The 22,309-nt window shown below is 40.6% G+C and overlaps 1 protein-coding gene across 1 annotated transcript in view; it reads right to left on the minus strand.

Moving 5' to 3' along the window:
• Positions 1 to 2,540: 2,540 nt before the first annotated feature.
• The window catches only part of RSPH14 (radial spoke head 14 homolog), a 104,058-nt gene continuing 84,289 nt past the window's right edge, over positions 2,541 to 22,309 (minus strand). Inside the window, exons 4-6 of the mRNA XM_026859777.1 lie at positions 5,469 to 5,694; positions 4,007 to 4,140; positions 2,541 to 3,026 (exon numbers count right to left, since the gene is read on the minus strand). Coding sequence (XP_026715578.1) covers positions 2,785 to 3,026; positions 4,007 to 4,140; positions 5,469 to 5,694 — 602 coding nt within the window. The 3' untranslated portion in view covers positions 2,541 to 2,784. The remainder of the gene's footprint in view (positions 3,027 to 4,006; positions 4,141 to 5,468; positions 5,695 to 22,309) is intronic.

Consider the following 22,309-nt stretch of genomic DNA (forward strand, 5'->3'; position numbering starts at 1 on the left):
ACTCCTTTTTTTTCAGGAAATACAGCTTTATAAATGGAAAAAAAAAAAAAAAAAAAAAAAGGTGCATGGCTGTTCTCTATGCAGCGTTTGAATTTTGTTGTTTATGTATGCAGTCCATGGTCAATATAGCCAATGGAGTTACTGTTGTCATTGAAATACCATATTTTGTCAGATGTAATAGTGCCCAAGAATTGCTGAGACAAAAGCTGACATGGGGAAGGGCTAGCACTAGCATCAAGATTTCAGAGTTCAGTTAAAGCTTTGTTCCATTTTTGTATTGTGTGTGTAAGACAATACTATTGATACCACATAGAGCCTTACCTGGAAAGAGTTTATATTGTCTTTAAAGCAGTGGTCGGGCAGATGCTCAGGATGCAGGACTTACAGTCCAAGTCAACTAAATTTCTTCTAGTCAGAGCAGTTCAGTCTTACTTCTGCATCTGAACAAGCTCAGTCTTTGAAGTGTGATACTTGAATTATTGGGGAAAGCTGTGACAGAAGTTTGGAACTGAGCTAAAACGATCATTTTTACTGCATTTTCCTGCAGCAGTTTTGTTAGTGTAGTTGAGACTTCCATTCTCTGTTATTCCCTAGTCCTTAATAACATGCTAAATGTTCAGTAAAGCTGCCTGCCTCTCATTTATAGAATTGAATGCACTCTGGCATCAACATGTATTATGTGTGAGTGCCTTATGTGAAGTGTGGTTAAAAGGCAGAGTTCCTCCATGATCCTGCATAGAGGGAATGAATCCAACTGGCTCAATACTTTTAAATCACGTCTTTATAGGAGAGGAATTTCACCCTTTGGTTAGTTTATGGAAGAAAAACATTTTAACTTTAATCACTCCTACAGAATACTTTATTTAAGGGTAATGCAGTTTGCAGTGTGACAGTGCGTTTCTGCAGAGGAAAAGCAGCTCTGACAAATAACTCCTTTATACAGGTGGTGTAGGTTCTTTGTAGCCACAACTTGGTAACTTGTAGATATAAAAATACCACGCGAAAGCAAAACCCGAGTGAAAACAAATGGGACTTCAATGTGAATCTGAGTCAGCTGCACTGTCACATCCTTCTTGGTTGCTGAGAATGGCCAGGATTTGTCCTGCTAGCTTACTTCATTTCTTTGACCAGACCTTGTGTTAAATTACACACCTGGAACTACAGACAGAGAAATTTGCAACATATCTGCAGTAACCTGCCTTGACTACACAGTGAGTAAAACTCTACTGATCTTCCCATCACTCCAACTGCCCATCAGCCCTAAACACAGGAACTACCTTATTTCCTCAGGCAATTTATCTTCTTGGATAGGCCTGCTTCTATAAACTGCTCGGATTTTCTATGTTATTCTCAATTCTATGAAGTAAAAGGTTTTTTTAAAAAATTGTTGTTTTTTAAAGAAAAAACACCCCACATTTTTCCAAAATAGGGAATTGACATTTTCCATTTTCTGTTCTGTTTATCTCCTCATCTGTCTCTTTGGACACCTATTAATCATAGAATGCGTGCAGCTGGGAGGGATCTCTGGAGATCATCTTGTCTCACTCCTGTTGGACTAGACTCTAACATTAGGATCAGCTTTCCTTCTTCCCAGAAGTGAGCCACAGTGGCAAAACGCTTCAGTTCTAGCACAGCCCTTCCATTTCCATTATATTTCTTAATTTTTGTACTCAAAGGATAATTTACAGCTGTACAAACCTACAAAATACCAGGTACTAGCACAAACAGAGAGGCACTGCTTTTCTATCCAATAAGCAATTTCAGAGAGGGTCAGACTGCTCATCTGTTAGAGGCAGTGGGGTCTGTCCTCAATGGAGCTTTACCAAGGGTTACCCTAGTAAAGGCTTTCTGACCTATTTTCCTTTTACCCTAAGCACGTGGCAGCCCTGAGCCTGGGTCCAAGCATGTGGAAAGAGAAAACCTGCCTGTTGGGATCCTCACCAGTTTAGAAACACAGGAGCGATCACTGCAGCTAGGGCTGAGGGAGAGGCTGCTGACACATGCAGCAAGAGCAGGGCTCGGAAGGGGCTGCAAAGTAAAGCAAAGGCTGCTGTTAGAACTCTCCTCGAGAAGTCATTAGCTGGGGGTACTGGAGTGTCACATGGATAAATCTCATCACAGGGTTAGATGAGGTGCTCTTAGCCCAGGGCAGCAGGGTCTGTCTCCACCACATGGACTGCTGGCAACTCCATTTGTTAGAACTGTGCTGACAAGTATTTGGTTATATTTTAGGCTGAGAAAGTCTCATAATTCACTCAGGGAAGCCCTTCTATGACATTGCCACTCTGTGTTTTCTTGTGATGATGCTCTAAATGGTTCTAATAATCTGTTCAAGGGTTTGCAGCAAAACTCATGGAAATTCCTGTCATTAAGTCAGTTTCTCAGCATAGACAACACTGCTGCAGAGGTTAATTATGAACCTTTCTTTCTAATATAATTAGCTATTCATTAATTTTTGATAGGCTGAGGTTTAAAAAAGAAAAAAAGAGAGACCGTTATGAAGAAAACAAAATGGATTGGTTTCTTGTATCACAGGAAAATCTCAGTAACTCAGGAAATAACTCCTAGTGGAGAATTCTAGACCTCCTAACTTTTCTTTTTCCCCATTACTCTGCTCGTGACCTGCAATATAGATGTGAAACTGTTGACAAATGACTTCTCAGGAGGAACTGATCCAGAGTAACCGAGGAAAAGAGTTTTGTTTTTGAAGGTCTCATGTAATCACACAACTTTTACAGCCAGACAACAACAGAGGGCAATAGATCTCTATGAAACATCATGTCTTCAGCAAGGTTTCCATTTGATGACGCTGATGGCAATTTTGGCAGCTCTTTTCACTGCCTCACAGGGATCATTCAGGCACTGCTGAAATGTATCTATATGATCTAGGAGTGTCTTGCGGCCCTCTGGTAGCTCAGCCAGCATGGTGAGGGTTTTGATTGCACTCAGACGGGCTTTGATGGTTTCCTCAGCAACCAACTTCAGTAAAGGTGGAATGGCTTCAGCAGCTAGGGCTGAGAATCTCCCTGTAGAGAAATAAACTGTCTTTAAAATGTGTTATTACATATAATCAACATGCTTTTGAATTGCTACTTTCTATGCCCTGCCCAGCTACAGCTCTGAAGATACACTACGAAGAGGTAGGACAAGTTTTTCTTTTGAAGACCAAGGCTAGCTGCATCTGGTTATTTTTAAGAAAAAAAAAAATCTTTCTTAGTTAACTTCACTTCAACTGCCTTGCACGTTATTATTTAATTTGCAACAATTTATCTAAGAATATATGAGGTGCCGAATGACAGGATAGATTATTTTGGGGCAAGGGGGTTAGATACCCTTGAGAACATCCTCCAATCTTTATTTTTAAAGACTTCAGGCACTGAGATCCATTCCTGTGTTGTCTTTGGAAGCCAGGGGGATGGATGCAGAGGAGGACTGGAACACAACTGCTGTTATTAAGAGTCTTTTATGTCTAATTATTCATTCATCACACTGAAAATTTAGCAGTTAGTATTTTCAGTGTCATGTAAGCTACTTGGGAGAACTACAGATCTTATTAATATTCATTCCTCTCCCAGCTGTGAGAGAGAAACTGCCTCTAACCACAAAAAGAGTTTCCAGAAAGTAGTGCTCCTCTGTTGAGGACTGGCAACTCCGAGTAGTTTCAGGTATGGGGATCAATGTGGTCTGGGCTTGCACGGGAGCTGTTCCCCTTCTGGAGCAGCACTCCGGAGGGAAATGATGCAGGTGGGGTAGATAACGAACTTCCTGACCTATTTCAGGTGAATGAAATGTGAAATATACTGTCCTCCTAGACACTGTGGCTGAGGAACAGCAGTTGCTTGAGACAGATCTAAAGAAATATCCTAATCTTAAAGTTTCTTGAAGAGATTTCATACTATCAGAAACTGAGGGCTTGGGGGTGAGGCAGGGCAAAAGTTTTATTACTAAATTGCCTTAGAATTGGATTTCTGGAAGGTATCCCAACAGAACTGCCTCTGTTCCTCACCCTGAGGTTTAACAGTAGCAAACATGAGCGCTCCTGCAGCACTAGCTTGGACTTGCGGATCGGAATCCTCCAGCAAGCTCACCAGCGCGGGGGTGACCTCTTCACACAGCACGCCTTTCCCCTCTGCATGAGTACTGTGCAGGAAAGATGGTTAAGTTGCTTTCTTGAACTGTGTCTGCTAACCGTGCAGCCACCCGTGGCCTCTCCCCATGGCCGGACCCCCGCAGCCCTCCTTTGTTTCATGACAACAGTGCTGACACAGTCCTCCTCTCTGTTCTCTCCGGAGTCACGATGTTCTGGCTGTTGGACAGATGGCAAGCACCGCTACCCAGCCACAAAGAAAAGAAAGGGGATGTCTGTTTGTGCCTGGTGTCTATTAAATCTGCTTGCTGATACAATACTGATGATATCATATTAACCTACGTGTGTGGTCTTAACAAACTTTTAGGCTATTTTTAGGTGGTGTTTGGAGGTGGTTTTACTTTGTAGGATACACCGGAGATTGATGGGCAACGGCGTGTGTCAGGATGTAGGATTAAGTGTGCTGGTGGTCCTAATGGCAGTTTAGATCGAAACGTGGCTGTTGAACCCTGTACAGATTCAAAAACCTGCTAAATTAGGACTCTGCAATTAATTCTTCTCCTAGGTCATTTTCTCTCCCTCTCTCCAGCATCTTTAATGTGGGGAATATTTTAACATGGCCCAGCTACTGCAGGGACCTAGAAGGCAGCCGATGTCCACAGTTTAGCTGCATTTTTGCTTTCTTTCTATGACTCATTTTATCTACACTCTTTTCCCATAAAACCTTGCTTTGTTATAGGACATTAGGAAGTGTTTTGCATCAATTGGTATGTAAATTACATGATCTGCAGACTTTTTTTAAGCTAAACATCTGTTGAGCACTTTTATTATATTTTGTGATTGCAGGATGGTGAACTTGAGTTGTTCTTTTCATCCTGTGTCTGATACACAAATATAAAGATTACTTTTTCTGATCCATGCTGACAAATGTAGCAGCCTGTGTCAGAAAACTATTTCTGTCCTCAATCACACTGAAAGTTTCCCAGGACTTTTAATTTTTTGAGGGATTGCGTTTATCCAAAGCAATAAGGGAGCTTCTCCCTACCTCCATAGTGGTCAGAATCCTGTTTTCTCATGGTTGCTCATGCAAGAATTTTTTCTCAAGTGCTGTACCAGGAAAAAATCCTGATTTCACTGCTAATGCTGAATACAAATAGAAGAAGGAATGACATTTCCTCATCAGCTTCTGCTTTCTTGAGTGATTTATAGCAGTTATGGTTTTTAGAAGTCTTTTATTTATGTGTGCATTCGGGCTGATATTGCTTTATGTGTGAAATGTGGCAGCTTCACTGTGTAGTGGAACACAACTGTAAACTAATGACATTGATTCACTCATGAAATGTGTTTTCTTGGGCTAAGTATTATAGACAGGTTTCTTTACCCAATTTCTAATAGAACCCAAGCTGCTTTGCTTCTGATGGCCACTGATGAGTGTGTGAGCTTTTCCTTCAGGATAATAACAGCACCAGTTGCTAGAGCTTCAGAAGCCTCCACACGTAGCGAGTTGGAGAGCGTATCAAGGATTAGCTCCTGGATTTCATCCGGCTCAGTCTCCAGTTTGAATACGAGTAAGGGAATCAAACCAGCACGCAGTATGTCAACAGCCCCTGCAGGAGGAGACAGGAGGAACATGGGTGAGGTGTGAGTACGTTTACTATTTCTACTTTCACTTTGAATTTCTTCATAGGTTCAAAATACATATGGTAACTCAGTTCCTTAGACAGATGTGGGATTGAGAGATGGAAACTACTCCAACGCTGCTCTGTTCATAAATGACATTTTAGCATTGCTTCCTCGAGAAGCTTCCCCAACAGTCCTGTAAAGACATCAGCCCAAGTAATAACCACAGTGGCAATTGCTCTGATGTTCCCAGTTTCCCCCACTATAATATTGCTCTCAAAATTATTCCTGCTAAGGAAATATATATATATATATATATAAAGTCACCTTATATCCAGCCTTTCTAACTGTTCTCAACATGCTAAGAGGGACCAAGATGCGTGCCTTCAGAGTTAATACTTTGATTCGTCACTATGGTTTCTGTGGGGGAAGTCAAGGTTGTGGAAACTGTCAGATTCCTCACACATCTCTTTGTAGTAATTCTGTCACAGGGAAAATTTAAATTTTGAGCTTTCCAGCAGTCAGTACTCTTACACTAGCTCCTACAGGAAATAACATCGAAGGTAGAAAGATCGTCATTTGTCCTGCATGTGATGTCTTTGCTATGAGCAAGTGTCTGATTTGTACCACGTCTTACACTTTACTAAGTCAACACTGAAGCAGCAATGCCATGGGAAAGCAGAAAGCAGAACGTACTGTCCACGAGTAGCTATGTGAAAACAAAATTCTCCAGCTGTCTCGTTGCTAAGACTGATTCTTTGGTTGCTAAGAGAAATGTGACTCCTTTCAATGTGATTCATATATGGTTAGATAAGGAAGTTTTGTGGATAAGAGTCATCAAGGTATTTTCAGATGAATCTCCACAGTCAGGAATAAAAGGACAAGTGGGAATGAGATTTTAATGGCCCTTGGTAGTGCATGGAAGAAATCCCTCAACTTGACAATCGGGTGCAAAACATGATTCTAATCTAGAGGTTATTCTGTTGCACATATTTCTGAGGTTTTTCTGACATTGAACAACTTCTTATGTTACTAACATATTAGGATCCACTTTACTAATGCAAATGCAAAGAAACACCTAGAGGTGATATTATTACAGCATTTACTACCCGTGCTACACTTGAAGGTCAGTGGCTGAGAGGATTCAAATAAATAATAAGGAAAACCAGATTCAGTCAATTCACTCTTGAAGGCTAACAACATTTTAAAAACAAGGATTTCTCCTTGTGCCAGAAAGTCAAAGCAGGAAAGGAAAGTGAAAAAATGTTATCTTTGAAGCTGTGGCTGCGTGTATTGCTAGATTGGGGAGGATGGCATTTGCATAGTAAAAAACCCCACAACCTGACATTTATGTGCCCTGCAGGAATGAAGCAAAGAAAATTCTGAAGGCTCATCTCCAGCCCGTTCATACTGTCCCCACAGAAGGATGTGATAAAGGAAACCTCCACTATTGGTTTGGCAAAATGACTCTCTCAAAGAGAAGGAAGCAAAGCTTGCACAGCTGACTCCAGCACTCACATTAACTCCCTTGACAAGATTCCAGGTGTTTGGATTGTAGGTTCTAGGTACAGCAGGGTTATGAGTGGGTTAGACAACAGTGGGGCTATGGGTGGGAATACCCCATGCCTTATGGAGTCCCAGGCAGTAGGGAACCCACTAGTGAACTGCTTCCATGGAAGTAGCTGAAAGCAGGCTCAGATGACTATAAATCACATCCAGAATTTGTTTAGCCACGCTTTCCAATGGTCTTTTGAAATAGCCTATGAAAGATAAGATTTTTCAAAGTCAACTTTAAAAACTCCCTCTGAAATTTTTCATGAAAAGAAACTGTATGGTCTGTGTGCATGAAATTGGGATGCCCAGCCTGTTCACACGGTCACCATGTACACTGCTAAATTCTGGGGTGCTCTGGAAATTGGTATAAAGTCAAAATTTGGGAGGTACAGTTTCAAAGGAAGGTTAATGAATTGGGAGTGATAGACTTAGAAGCTGACATTCCCTGAAGCAAGCACCTGTTTATTGTACGGTTGCTTTACCAGATGATCTGTGATACTTTTGAACCAAACCCAGATCTGGACTACCTGACCTTAAAGTAATTTCATTCTTTCTAGATAAGATAACACACCGAATGTAAATAAGAGTAGCAAAGAACTGAGGTTTAAACTCCATGTTTCTCCAGAGCCTTTGTGTAGCTTTAATTCACACTGATAACAATCTTCCTTGGCATGGTGTCACACCATAAACATTTTGTTGTACCATTTCATAAGTAAATGCTTGTTGTTGAACTAGTCAGCGTTCTGGCTTGACCCAAGAGAAGCCATCCGTTGCTTTGATTCAACTTTCCATCTTTCTGTAACTACTATTGCTGTAGCATTCTGTCTACCTTGCTCATACTGGTAGATACACTTTTTAATTTCCCAGACAGGTTTCCATTACTATTTTTTGCACTTGCTTTCAAATATGTAATAGCCATTTTTTAACCCATCATCTTAACTTCCATTTATAGTTTCCCAAAATTTCCTCTTTTTCGGGACTTCCTTGATAACTTATTTCAATTCTCTTGATCACTCTATCATCATATTGCTAGTATGTAGTATCAGCATTCAGGTTTCACTTCTTTGTGTCTGTGTCTTTCACTTCTAATCTATTCAATTGTGCATTCAACTAGACAGGACTGCTTTCGTTGGCCCTTGAGTTTATTCCTTCCCATTAACATTTATTGACTTTCTTTACCTCGGTTATCCCTCATTCATTGCATTTGCACTTCATGTCTTCTTTTGGTGCTAGCCTATGCTATTGCACTGCAGTCCTGAGTGCAGAACATACAACAAAGCCGTTTTATGTCCTTCTGTTTCAATAAGCTGGCAAGATAATGTACAGAGAGTTGTTTAGGATAGCTTTTATTTTGTGCAGTCATTTAGTAGTATGTATTCTGTGGTCAGAAATCCCCATGTAACTAGTGGGTGCTTATTTTGTATGAATGCTCGGGCTGTTTTAATTTATTTAAAATACATTTTATTTTACCAGGCCAGGTCTCTGTATCAAAAGCTTTCTTGTCTACTGTTTTTGTCAAGTTGTCCTATCTGAAGTGCTACCATGCTACTAAAAAGGAGCTTCCCAGATATAAATATAGAAACAAAGATGAATTGTTTGACCTTGTCAAAAGTCTCAATGCGGTGAAGAGAAATAGGGTGGAGAGGAAAGGCCATCAACGACAACAAAAAGAGACTACCTAACACTGAGACTGAAATTTCCAGGTGGAAATTCGTCATGGTTTTCCCAAGGGAACCAAAGGGTGAAAGGTCTAGGGAGGTAAAACGGAAAAGGGAGGAGACAAAAATCAGTTGAAAGTTGTTTGAGAGTTACTTGTAAATTAGAGCAGACTCAGATCCTTGCATCTTACTGAGCAAGCAATAGGAGAGGAAGGTAAGCTGGTGTTTCTAGTAGTCCTATACTGAAAAATGCGGTGGCATCCTCAGGATCTTGACACCTCACTAAAATACTGCCCTTTAGAGGTGATTTATCTATTGCAGAGTGTTCTAGATACCCTGGGCATAGCGAAGCAGCAGGGACAAACGTTTTCAAAATGCAGATCGTTGCATTTGCAGCTGCATAGTTGACATCACTATTGATCTGTTTTTCTGAGACCTTGTAATCTTCCCTTGGGCTGCTTTTTATCTGAGCACTCATCTCTTCCTTCTCATAACCCTCTGGCCACTCTCATCCTCCCTTTCCTGACTCTTTTTTTTTCAAATAGGCCCAAAGAGGAGTTGCCATTTATTCTGTTCTCTCAGTATGGCTGCAGGGCATGTAAACAAATTAAATTTTGCAGAAGACAAAGGAGTCATTTATAGTGCATAACAGTGGTGTTTTAGTTTGGTTTTCAATTACATAAATCAATTAAATCACATTACAAATCCTTTTTCTTACAATTGTCAGTTTTCAATTCAAAGCCATTTAAATGTTTGTTTTAGTAAGAAGCACGTGCCTCATGCATGGCCGCAAAGTGACCTACAGTGTAGCATAACATAGTAAAATAATATGTAAACACAGATTCTATATAATACGAATGTTTTGCTGACACCTCAGATGTCTCTCTGCGATGTTCACACAACTATTTGAAATGCTTAGTAACAACATTTCTACTTAGGAAAGGGCACACAAGGAAAAGAAAAGCAGAGCCAGACACAATCGGAAGGAAAAATACTGCCTGGCATCATGGTGTGCTGTCAACACATCCAGGGCAGGGAGGCTGTGAAACCCCAGGGTGCGAGTAGCCGAATGATCCTGACAAAATTTCTAGACCTAGCAGCCTTCTTGCTAGCACTGCAATAGTTTAGCACCACTTTAGAGGTAACAAAGTGTTTATTAAACTAGTAAGTGCTAGCATATATCGTATACATCTAAAAATGTAGTGCTTGTATAATGTTCCTTTTATGAGTGACAAGATGACCGCAGAAGATTCTTCCCTGGCACACCTTCCTCAATAACTCCTTGATCACTACTGCTTAAACTGAGAAAAAAATTTTATTCTTTAGACTCTCTGAGAAGATTTCTGAGTCACCAGTCACAAGAGCATAGTTTGAGAAGCCTGTGCTAGCTAATTTAACATTAAGATTCAGCATTTTAAGTCTCAGTGCTTCCAGCATTAAGGCTGTGTCAGGGAGTAGATTAAATATAATACTGGGCTGAAATTTCTTTCTGGTAAGTTTGGAGCAGGAGGAAAACCACGTTAAATGAAATAGAACTCACCTGCCTACACTCCATCAGCTTTATCAAGTCTTTTAACTGAAGAGGAAAATTCTGTCGACATCTTTGAAAGTCCGAAAAATTTTCTTTTCTTTGCAACAGTAATTCTCTGTCCTTCAATGATATTTTAACAGGAACAAATAGTAGTGTCCCAAAGGATGTCTATGCCTAGAGACACAGTATCTCTTAGCTTGAAGGACTGAGGAGTGTAAAGTCCCCGTTTAAATGAACTGAAGAGCTACTAGGATATGAAGAGAACGGAGGAAAACGCTGCAGGTATTCGTATGGGACCAGAAATCGTAAACAACTCTATTTCAAACCATTCCAAATCTGTGCATTGGATAAATGCATTTATCTTATGACAGCCCAAGGAATTTACCAGGGATGAAATCACAGCCTTGACAGTAGGGTCTGTCATATCCTCACTAAAAATACAACAGCTGTAAATTTTATAAAAGTATTGTGGGATCTTCTTTTGAAGCCACTGAGAATTTTTCCAATACTAGAGATCTGGGGATGTTATCTTAATGAAGGACATAATAGAAATTAAGGTTATAAAAATGTTAAAAAGTCATCACTACACTGGAGAGAGCCCCAAAATGTGGCTGCCTCTGGGATCCTTTAAAAATCCAAAATGTTTCCAGGATTAACAAGGAACAGGAAAGATTGGTCTGATAAACAAGAGGTTCCTAATCCTCACTAAAGAATGAAAGAGACTCCTGCATATCTTCTTGTTTTTAGAAACTGCTTCAGCGTGTGTGAAATCATAATATCAAAACACTGCTGAAAATAATTAAGATAGAAACTACAACTAATAGATCTGCATTGGTTTCTCTATTATAATTTAGAAATCTAAGAAACAAATTAATTTTTTTTTTTTTAAATGTAATTTTGGTAGTAAATAAGACTGCCTGTGACCTCTGCTTGAAAGCAAAGAGCTTAACCATCTAAATCATTTATGCCCTATGAAAAGAGGAGTGACATCCAAAGAACTTAAAAATTCTGGTCTACAGAATGTCTTTTATCACAGCATCCCTAGAAACCCTGGGGATGGATTAGACAGAGTAGACTTTTGTTTCACACAGAGACAGTTTCCAACCTGAAAAACACATCTTGGATTCTGTTTTTATACAAGAGTTATCTACAGGGTAAGATCAATAATTGACCAAGACAAGTACCCCACTTCTGACTGATGTCAGTGTCAGATCCTTTAGTGTAACATCACCGAAACACGATGGTGGAAATAATGAAATATGCTCTTTGTTGTAGTAGTGCATAATCCATGAACTGTGGATTGCTGGTCATTCACACGGCGTCAGAAGGTAATCTCCAAAATGAAAGCAACTTTTCCTCCTTTTAATATAATGGTATTCATACATTATCATGTACAAGAAAGCGATCAATCAAAATGAAGGTGAAATGGAAGTTACAAAGTAACTCTGGCTTATAAATTTTTTCCTAGCTCGAATTGTTAATAGTCTGCTTGCACACTGAAGTACAAGCACTGATGCCTTTTGCAGTGTTTTTATTTTGCCCTTTGCAAGAACTCTAGCTGCTTGCACCTCCCATATAATTAATCTTGTTTTCTAAATTTGTAACAACATAGACTCGTGATCATCCTGTATACCTACGTGTGTGAATGCATGTGCATATGTATAACATGCATTCAGCTGATCTTGCATGCATTACTGGTTACACAAATCAGGAAATTTCTTGGCTTTTTTTTCCTCTGACAAAATACCTTTCATTCATTCAGAGAAAGATTTTTTTAAAATCATAAAAATTAAAGACTGAAAATAACCCAGAGGGTGCTTTTTTTCTTGTTCTTTTGGATGAAGAAGGAAATGTCATCCTGAAATTTATTGATTTCCTCTACAGGGAAGACATTGCCAAAATGCACGAAGGAAGGAAAACAATCTGACATATGTACTGCTTGTGCCAAAGTCCTCAGATCAATTACTGTAGAGAAAATTAAAGCCTTGAGATAACTACTCCCAAAAAGCTGAGCCTAAGCCACTGAGTTGCCACCTCACTTCTGATTTTCCAGGTCAAAATTTGTCCTTTTTTTCTGCTGGTCAGTAAGGGAGACACGTAGCTGTAAGATGAGACTAAAAGGGGCCAGTGCAGCCCTTAACCGCAAGGGACTCTGCTGCCGTTCTGCTTGCACAAGTACCTGTTGTGAAATACAGCATCCACAAAAAACAGTGAATTTAGTGTGAGGGACACAGAGAATGTTCAGAAGAGAACCTGGACTGGTACATTCACAAACACTAACTCAAATACTGGATTTTATACTTTATACCAAGCATGTACATCAAGAGTATAGAAAGTGTTAACAATTACTGTAGTTTCAGTTAGAGAAATTGATACTGTAAGGTGAACATGACATTATCAGTTTGACAAAGGTTTATATGATTATGACTTAGATTGTAGTACATTTTAGAGATTCCTATTGAGAAAGTCTGCTCTGTCACAGGGGCTTGTTGTAAAGATGGGTGAGAGACAGACTATTGTCTAGCTGGGCAGGGCAAAAGGAGTGGATGGGAAGGAAGGAGGCAAAAAGTTGTTCAAAGTAATTCTTCAGGTCAACAGAACAGCTCAGAAATCACGAAGAGCCAGTTTATGACCTCATTCCCTTGGTGCTGCTGCTCAACCGGTGGCCACAGCTCACCAGCAAGGGTGCCATGCTCAGGGGGAAGGCTGGAGGCTCTTACCCCTCCTCTCGCTGCAGACCCAACGGCCTCTCCCCTGAGAGACACACAGGGAGGGGGGCTAGGCTGGAGGCTTGGCAGGGCGAGGGAAGCTTCCCCTGTGGGAGCTGTACGAGAGCAGAGCGCTTCCTCGGAGCCACGGATAGGGCTTGGTATTAATCATATTACTGTGGTGTCTAAAAATGCCTGGCGGTTTGGAGACACATCCTTCAAGGGACTGTGGCAATGTTTTACACTAACAAAACCAGTTTTAAACTTTTAAGTCCAACTGCCTTACAAGCCCTTAATGTGGGAGAAACTCAACTGCAAGTTTTCAGAACTTCTGCTGAGTGAATAGATTTTTAAAAATCTCTATTCCTTCTTTTGGGGCAGAAGGCCAAAAAAATTAAAGCAACATGAATAAAGTTCAAGAAAGAGTTTTGTTAAATATTTTAACTTCCTATTACAAAATGGCATCACACAGCAAAATGGCCATTATAACATCTTTAACATTCACCTTTTGCAACTAGTGAATTAACCTCATGCACGCTTCAGTGTAAAAGAGCAGTCGTATTTTCAATTTTGTTCCTTAGGAGAGGTATATAATTATGATGGTGAAAATATTCTCTGAACTTCTGTAGTTAACCGAATCACAATCAATCAGAAACAGAGGTATATGAAACAGAAAGTTTCCTGCACAGATTTGATTATACTACGGTCAACAATAAATGAAAATAAGAGGCTTAAAGGAACAAAATACCTAGAATTAATTATGTGTCAGAGACTGAGGAATTTAATCTTGAAAATTAACATAAACTTGCTTTGAATATATGAATCATTGAACAGGCTGAATATTGAACAGACTGAAAGACTGCAAATAGTGGTAGAAGACAACAGGAGGAGGTTAAAGGGACCATTAGCTCAGTCTCATTGTATAAGCACTTCTTTTTTTAAATTTTCTTCACTGTTCAAAGGGTGGGAGGATTTTTTTTTCCTAGTTTAAAAAACGAATTGACAGAAATTTCGAAGAAGAAACTGGAAAAATTGTAGTGTTGACAAATCCACTGCTTATATTTGCTGATCTGGCACGCTGGCAAAGCTGCAGTAAGTCAGTTTTATCCTGCAGTTTACACTGCTTACACTGGTGCCAAGACGGGCACAACTGAATGGTTAGAACTGATAAAACCTCTAGGAAAAGGAGAATACAGTACAATAGGCGGGTGAGATCCTTTCCTGCTTCAGATGGTCTGGCTTGGCAATTTTGTTTAAAATGGGAGTAGAAGAAACACATCTTGATTAGAGCCACAGGCCCAGATGGCTGCACAACGTGAGTGGAGCTGTATGGAAAGGCAAACGGATTCTCTACTGCCCACTCAGACCTGCTACTTTGCAGATTCCATGTCTTCTATAGGCAGCCATGTTCTTAAGGAAAACTACTCATACTGCTCAATGAAAATTGCGTTCTGTTCTGAATAAGATTCTAAAGTAATGTTTTGCAGTATGTTTTAATCTATATTTTATTTCTAGCGGTTCTGAAGTCTTAATTGAATACAAGACTACCAGGGTGTGGGCTGCTTTGAGGATGATTTGTTTTTTGAAGTGCCTCCCCAGTAAATGTTGCTCTTGGGTTGAGAGTCTTATTCCTCGACTGAGCTGTAAATCACAGACATTGTCTGAAAGAAGTCTATCACAAATAGGCATGTCTTAAGTGCATACGTGTTTTTTGACTAGAGATGCATTCCTCAATGAGGCTCTCAAAGTGAATGAATGAAGGTGTTCTTGCAAACTTTTAAATAATTTATCTGGAAAGCAACTAGTGCAGTAGGACCCAAGCCACAACAACAATGAAATGAACCTGTTACTTAGCCTGGACTAAAATATTAGGTCTAGCTTCTGTGAACATGCCACGTTAAACATAGACACTTCAACAGTGCTACTGACGTGCTTATCTTTCAGAACATTTTATACAGAGTATTCAAAATGCTGTTAAACAGATAATCACATTTGCAACAATTATAACAGATACCAGAAACTATTTAATCAGCTGACAGAGATTACTGCCATTTTAATACGCTTTTAAATATAATGTTGTTGTAAGTCTGAAAATTACATTAATTGAAAGATTTGATAAAACGTTTATCAGTTCAGTTGTTAGGTAAAGTTAGCATAAAGTGCTTTGCCCATTGAATTGATCACCCAGTCAGTAAGAAAGTGATTCAGATGGCTTAAATGTAGGTTTCTAATGCCATTTTAGTATCTGAGGCATCACTTAGGACTGTCGGGTATGACTTAAGACCTACAGGACACTTGGGCATTTCTAGGGTGCAGCTGGAGGCCTTGAAAGCTGAAAATGGTCTTAGAGACTTATATCTGGAGGCTAAATTGCTTCCTACGTCACTTCCATTTGTTATTTGAATTGATCTTGTGCAAGCTATTGACAGAGCAAAAACTTTACAAAAGAGTGGTCAATCACAAAACCCAGCAGTCACGTTTATGCAATTTTCTGTTAGCTTATCACTAACGTAGTCACAGACCAGTCTTTTGTATGCTTTTTCTCCTCTCTGTCTAAAAATGTTTCACAAAAGAGGTACTGATGAGCTATAACTGGGTAAAGCTATTACTCTGTGTATTTACTTTGTGTTTAAGAAATGATTGTCAGTTGGTAGATTTATGTATATAATGTCTTTATTGATTATGGAGATACAAAATTAGCTGCAGGTCTGACATGGAATAGATATAACATTATCTGAACTAATTACTTAGACCTCACTGCAGTATTCCAAATTTTTACAGAACTGCTCTGGCATCTAAAGTCCCCATAGTAAAGCTACTGGAATGTCCCCAGCTCTTCTTCCATAGCTTTCCAGAATTACCTTTGTGTCCTCAAACAAAATTTTCAATCTTTCTTTTTAAAATACCTATTTCTTATTCCTGTTAATCAGACATGACAAGGTAATAAAAGGGACAAATAATAGTGCCTTCTGAAACTGTAGCTCCAGCTCATGGTTCCTACATGAAGTAGAATTATCAAGTGTAAAGTTTCACAAGGAAATGTGAAATCCAATTATAGTTTTTTTTTTTTCTATGTGATAGACCATTTTTTTCTAGTGATAGAGGAGCCAGGGAGGAGAGGTGCTATGCTGGACCTTGTTCTCACCAACAAGGAGGGGCTGGTGAAGAGTGTGAAGCTCAAGGACAGCCTTGGCTGCAGTGACCATGAAATGGTGGAGTTTAAGATCCTTAGGGCAGTGAGGAGGGCACACAGCAAGCTCGCTACCCTGGACTTCAGGAGAGCAGACTTTGGCCTCTTCAGGGGTCTGCGTGGTAGAGTAGCATGGGATAAGGCCCTAGAGGGAAGAGGGGCCCAAGAAAGCTGGTTAGTATTGAAGGATCAGCTCCTCCAAGTTCAGGAGCGATGCATCCTGACAAAGTAGTCAGGTAAGACCACCAGGAACCTGCATGGATGAACAAGGAGCTCCTGAAGAAGCCCAGACATAGAAAGGAAGCCTACGGAGGGTGGAAGCAAGGACAGGTAGCCTGGGAGGAGTACAGAGAAACTATCTGGGTAGCCAGAGATCAGGTTATAGGAAGGTCAAAACCCTCTTAAAATTAAAAAAGGAAAAAAAGGAAGACACAGGGATCCGCAGTCCAGTTGGTCTCACCTCTGTGCCTGTCAAGATCATGGAGCGGATCCTCCTGGAAACTACGCTAGGGCACATGGAAAATAAGGAGGTGACTGGTGAACAGCCAAAGTGGCTACATTAAGGAGGGTAAATTGTGCCTGACAAATTCGGTGGCCTTCTACAATGGGGTTACAGCATTCGTGGGTAAGGGAAGAGCAACTAACATCATCTATCTGGACTTGTGCAAAGCTTTTGACACTGTCCTGCACAACATCCTTGTCTCTAAATTGGAGAGACGTGGATGTGACAGATGGAGCACTCGGTGGATCAGGAATTGGCTGGATGGTCACACTCAAAGAGTTGCAGTTAATGACTCGATGTCCCAGTGAAGAGCAGTGACGAGTGACGTTCCTCAGGGGTCGGTGTTGGGACTGGCACTGTTCTACATCTTTGTTGGACAGTGGGATCGAGGCACCCTCAGCAGTTTGCCAACGACACCGAGCTGTGTGGGGCGGTCACACGCTGGAGGGAGGGGATGTGCCATCCAGAGGGACCTGGACAGGCTGGAGAGGTGGGGCCGTGCCAACCTCATGGAGTTCAACAAGGCCAAGGGCAGGGTCCTGCCCATGGGTCGGGGCAATCCCAGGCACAGACACAGGCTGGGCGAGGAGTGGATGGAGAGCAGCCCTGCGGAGAAGGGCTTGGGGGTATTGGTGGATGGAAAACTGCCTGTGAGCCAGCAACGTGCGCTCGCAGCCCAGAAAGGCAGCCGTGTGCTGGGCTGCATCCAGAGCAGTGTGGGCAGCAGGGCGAGGGAGGGGATTCGCCCCCTCTACTCTGCTCTGGTGAGACCCCACCTGGAGTCCTGTGTCCAGCTCTGGGGGCACCAACGTCAGAAGGACACGGACCTGCTCGAGTGGGTCCAGAGGAGGCCACGAAGATGATCGGGGGCTGGAGCAGCTCCTGTGAGGACAGGCTGAGAGAGTTGGGGGGTTCAGCCTGGAGGAGAGAAGGCTCCAGGGAGACCTTAGAGCAGCCTTCCAGGGCTTAAAGGGGCTGCGGGAAAGGTGGGGAGGGACTCTTTATCAGGGGGGGTAGGGATAGGATGAGTGGTAATGGTTTTAAATTGAAAGAGGGAAAGATTTAGATTAGATATAAGGAAGAAATTCTTTCCTGTGAGGGTGGTGAGGCCCTGGCACAGGTTTCCCAGTGCAGCTGTGGCTGCCCCCTCCCTGGCAGGGTTCCAGGCCAGGCTGGACGGGGCTTTGGGCAACCTGGGCTAGTGGAAGGTGTCCCTGCCCAGGGCAGGGGGGTGGAAATAGGCAATTGTTAAGGTCCCTTCCAGCCCAAACCATTCTATGTTTTTAAGTTCCTATTAAAATATATATAATTCCTTTGAGGCCCTGATTTGATACTTCTTCAGCTGGCAAGAATGTCAGTGACAAAAAAAAAAATATATTTGAAATCAATACATTTCTTCTTTTTGTTTGTTACGGTAAAAATTAAACAAAGCCTAAACGCCTGCCTCTATCCTCAAGTGGGATAGACCTACTTTCAACTCACTGATTCAATGAATATTTAATTATTCTTACAAAGTGGAAAACCTTCAAACAGGAAGACTGCAGGAGGGAAGAGAGTATCCCAAGAGTAACCAATAGCCTGTTGCTCAGACCACTTTACTAGGAGATCTGAAGCTGGTACTTCTATTTTTAAAAGCTTTGGTTTCAAAAAATTCCTGGCCCTGTTTAATTGCATTTCCTTGGGTATAATTCCCAAAGAATGATTTTGTTTGTTGTTCACACTTCACAGATCTTCTGTTGTATTCTTCAGTAAATGGTCCCCACTTTCTTTTCGGGTTAAAGTTTGAGAGGATTTTGTTTTGTTTTGCTTTCCCTTATCCTTTGCCCTTAATAGTGATGAATAAAGAAATAATACTTTAATTCTCCTTTTTTTTAAAAAAAACCCCATAAGAATGCAGACTTGAAGGATGGGTCCTTTACAAAGAACTACATTCATTTATCGTTTCATGGTATCTCTGTCTGTAGCTTTCTTCCCATGGAGGCTCTGAAGGTGTTGGGGTCCATGTATCCATCACAAAGCTCAGGATAAGCGAGGACTGCTGTGTAGAGCTAACTGCAGAGGAAAGCCGGCGTATCTTCCAGGGCTCCCGGCGAGCCTCCAAGCAGCTGTCCACCAGCTGCTGGATTTAATGCTTGTTTTTCTAAACTTGGCTTCAGTGGCAACTGCTGATTCAGCAGTTGAGCTAATGACTGTGAATTGTAGATACAGTACGTACATAATAAAACTGTGAAGAAAGGTATGTAAGGCAGTTAAGATTTTTAGGGTTTGGTTGTTTTTTTCTCTTAAAAATTTTTGTCTGTTGAAAAACTAGAGGAGTCCTTCCCTTTAGCTGAGTGTGGTATTAGCTGTAACTCATTATCTGGGTTCACATTCTCAAATGCCTCCCATGATTTGACCTCATAGGAATAGTAAACAGTTGATATTAAGTGAAATCGTCTGTTACTTAAAGGATGTGAGAAGAAGATAAAAGGGTGAAATTCTGGTAGAAAGTGAATTTTCATCCTAAATGATAAAGCCGAATGAGGTCAAGCTGATACCACATGCTGGAAGGTGCATTCATGACTTTTTTTTTTTCCCCTCCATCTCACAGTCACTGATACAAAGCAACAATATGCCACATAGTTATAAATATCGGATCCCAGTCATCTGTACTTGATGCTATTTTAGACTCTTCCACGTGAGAAAAATGGTTAAAAATAAAAATACAGACTTTTTATTCTTTTCTAAATGTTCTGTTCAGTTCTTCATGCTCAAAGAGAATCACAGACCCGTCTATAAATATCTAACCCAGATCTACAATTGCTTGCTAAAAAGAGGGTGTTTGGTTGAAAATTGAATGAAATACAAAATGTCTTTTATTATATTTTTATTACAGACCAGATGTGGCCTTGCAATTTACCCTCTATCATTTGGAGATGTACATTCACCAAGAACATTGCATGGGTGCATATAAATATTTTGATGTTGTCATGGTATAATAAAGGGTAATTGATTAGAAAAATCCCTATGGGATTTTCCACTTAAGAGCACATTTCTGTTTCAACACTATTGTCTTCAAACTAAACATGTATGAATGCATCTATTTTGATTGATCCCAAACAGAAAGCAACAGTAAACAGGCGAGGCTGTTTGGCTTTTGGTCAGTGAGTAGCACTGGCAAGTTGAGTGAAACTTGTGCAGTTAAGGGTTCCAGTAAGCTGCATATTAGACGTTACACCTCAACAGTCAAATGTTACTCCCTTCAAATTAAAACCTGCTCCGATATGGGGAAAATGGTGACCTGCCTGATGTGGAAGAGGCAGCAGGAATCCACTCAGATCATCATGGTTCTCTCAAATTACTGTTTACTATTTCCAGGCAAAAAAAGTAATGTAAACTATTCACTTTCAATATGTACTTGTGTGTTTTCAATCTATCCATATAAAAAAGAACAACATTTAGAGTACTGAGCTAAAGAACTGGTTTTATATGCCATTTGACTTTGGCATTTAATCACCTGTATATGTTGAGTCATATATTTCTCTTTAAATTCCTGTGGGAGCTTAGCTACATGTAGTGCAATTAATGCATGCTGAAAGGCCCTAATTGAGAATTTCTGGATGCAGGACAAGGTTAGACTGAAGAAAACTTAGACATATCTGATGATTTATTTTTCAGATGAGTTACGTCTTAACTCTGCCATTAATCAACAGCAAGCTCCCATTCTGTGGTGTTGAAATAATAACAGCTAAACTTCTCAGAGAAAGACCTGTTCCATTACTCACGCACTGCATGCTCATAATTCCTTCACTGACAAAATTTGATCTACAGTTAGGTGCCTCCCTCAAAACCGCAAGAAAGCAAGCATTTTGTTATATGAATACCTAAGAGTGATGAAATCCGCAGAGAGCACGTGAACGATGATCTTCCTGCCCAGGGTGATGGTAGTCAATGCTGTTATTTCTGCCAAAGTTGGTTTATGTGTGGAAGATGCTTTTTCTCACATATAAAGTACTATACTGAAGATACATGTAATATGACAGTTTCTATAGTAACTACTTGTTCTTTATGGAATAGCAAATTAAACCTGTACACCTTGTTATTGTTCTTTTATCTCATTATCTAGACTACTCAGTTACCACACAATTTTTTATTCTGTTCCCTTGCCAGCATAACTATATCAGGGATTTATGCAATTGCAAGTAAAGAGTACATTTGAAAAACAAAACACTATCACAATTTTTAAATTGCCCGCTACCTGATCATATAAATGCACCAAAAGACATTTGTGCATATATATCGTAAGCTAAAATTTCAAAATAAAACTGTAGACGCTATCTATTTTTTTTTTTTAATTAAAGCAGGGCAAATGTATGATTTGAATATTATAATTTTGCTGGGAGAACAATGCAAGTTATGTATATGCCATTTCTTTTTTAAAGGCTCAGAGTTTACCAGAAGAACTTTGCCAGACTAGATGTACTGGCAAACTCTTCTAGTGTGAACAAGACCCAAGATTCATTACTTATAGGAAAATTTCCATCACATACTATACTGATACATGGCTCTTATTTCTGTGCAAGAAAAATAATGTTGCTACATTATGTTTTACTCTAAAGTATTTCATTATTATAATTCATCAATGCTACGACTCTGCTGATAATATCAGTACTGGAAGCGATATTGTTTACAGGAATCAGAGGCTTGCTGCACTGTATAATGTTAACCTTATTGTGGGAAAAAATGTCTGCATTCTGTCCATGTCTGAAAGTCTCTATTGCTATCTCCAGCAGAAGTGTATCAGGAACAAATTGTGTTTGTAAAATTCGCAGTGTAGGGAGAAATCACAGCTCTCGGATCAGGGCTGCAGATTCAACAATGCGACGAGTATTGTGACATGGCCAAAAGGAAAAAGACACCCGAAAAAATGTGAAATATAAATAGGGCAAATCCATTAATGAGACAAAAAAGAAGATACTACTTGTCATTACTTAAAAAAAGCTGTAGTAAATTACACATACACGAATGCAGGAGAGAGGAAAAGAGAAAGGCAGACAGGGAAAAGCAGAGGAGAATGTATGTGCAGTTCCGAGAGCAGCTGAGTGATGGAAAAAGTGAACAGTAGATAAATTCCATGTAACTAAACTGTTTTTTCTCCCCTTACCCTTGATTGCATCATTCTAACACGTGTGGGACTCGTTCCCTCTCCCTCAGCAGCCCCCTAAAACGTGCATGGCGAAATTAATCGTAAAAATCGTAATCCCGACAGAGCCGTGGGCTGCGCGACCGCAGGGAACATGGAACCGCTGAACACATCCGAGCAGATCAACGCATTTGTGCGGCTCGGCAAAGCCCGTGGTGCCGGGAGGAACGCGTGTGCCTGCCCGTTATGTAACGCCCGAGCGCAACCCGGCGGAGGGGCGAGGCACAGAGCTCGGCCCCGCGCCCCCCCGCGCCGCGGAGCCTCCGCGGGAGCGGGG

Source organism: Athene cunicularia, assembly GCF_003259725.1.
Source record: "Athene cunicularia isolate RWA chromosome 15 unlocalized genomic scaffold, athCun1 chr15_part1, whole genome shotgun sequence".
Taxonomy (NCBI): domain Eukaryota; kingdom Metazoa; phylum Chordata; class Aves; order Strigiformes; family Strigidae; genus Athene; species Athene cunicularia.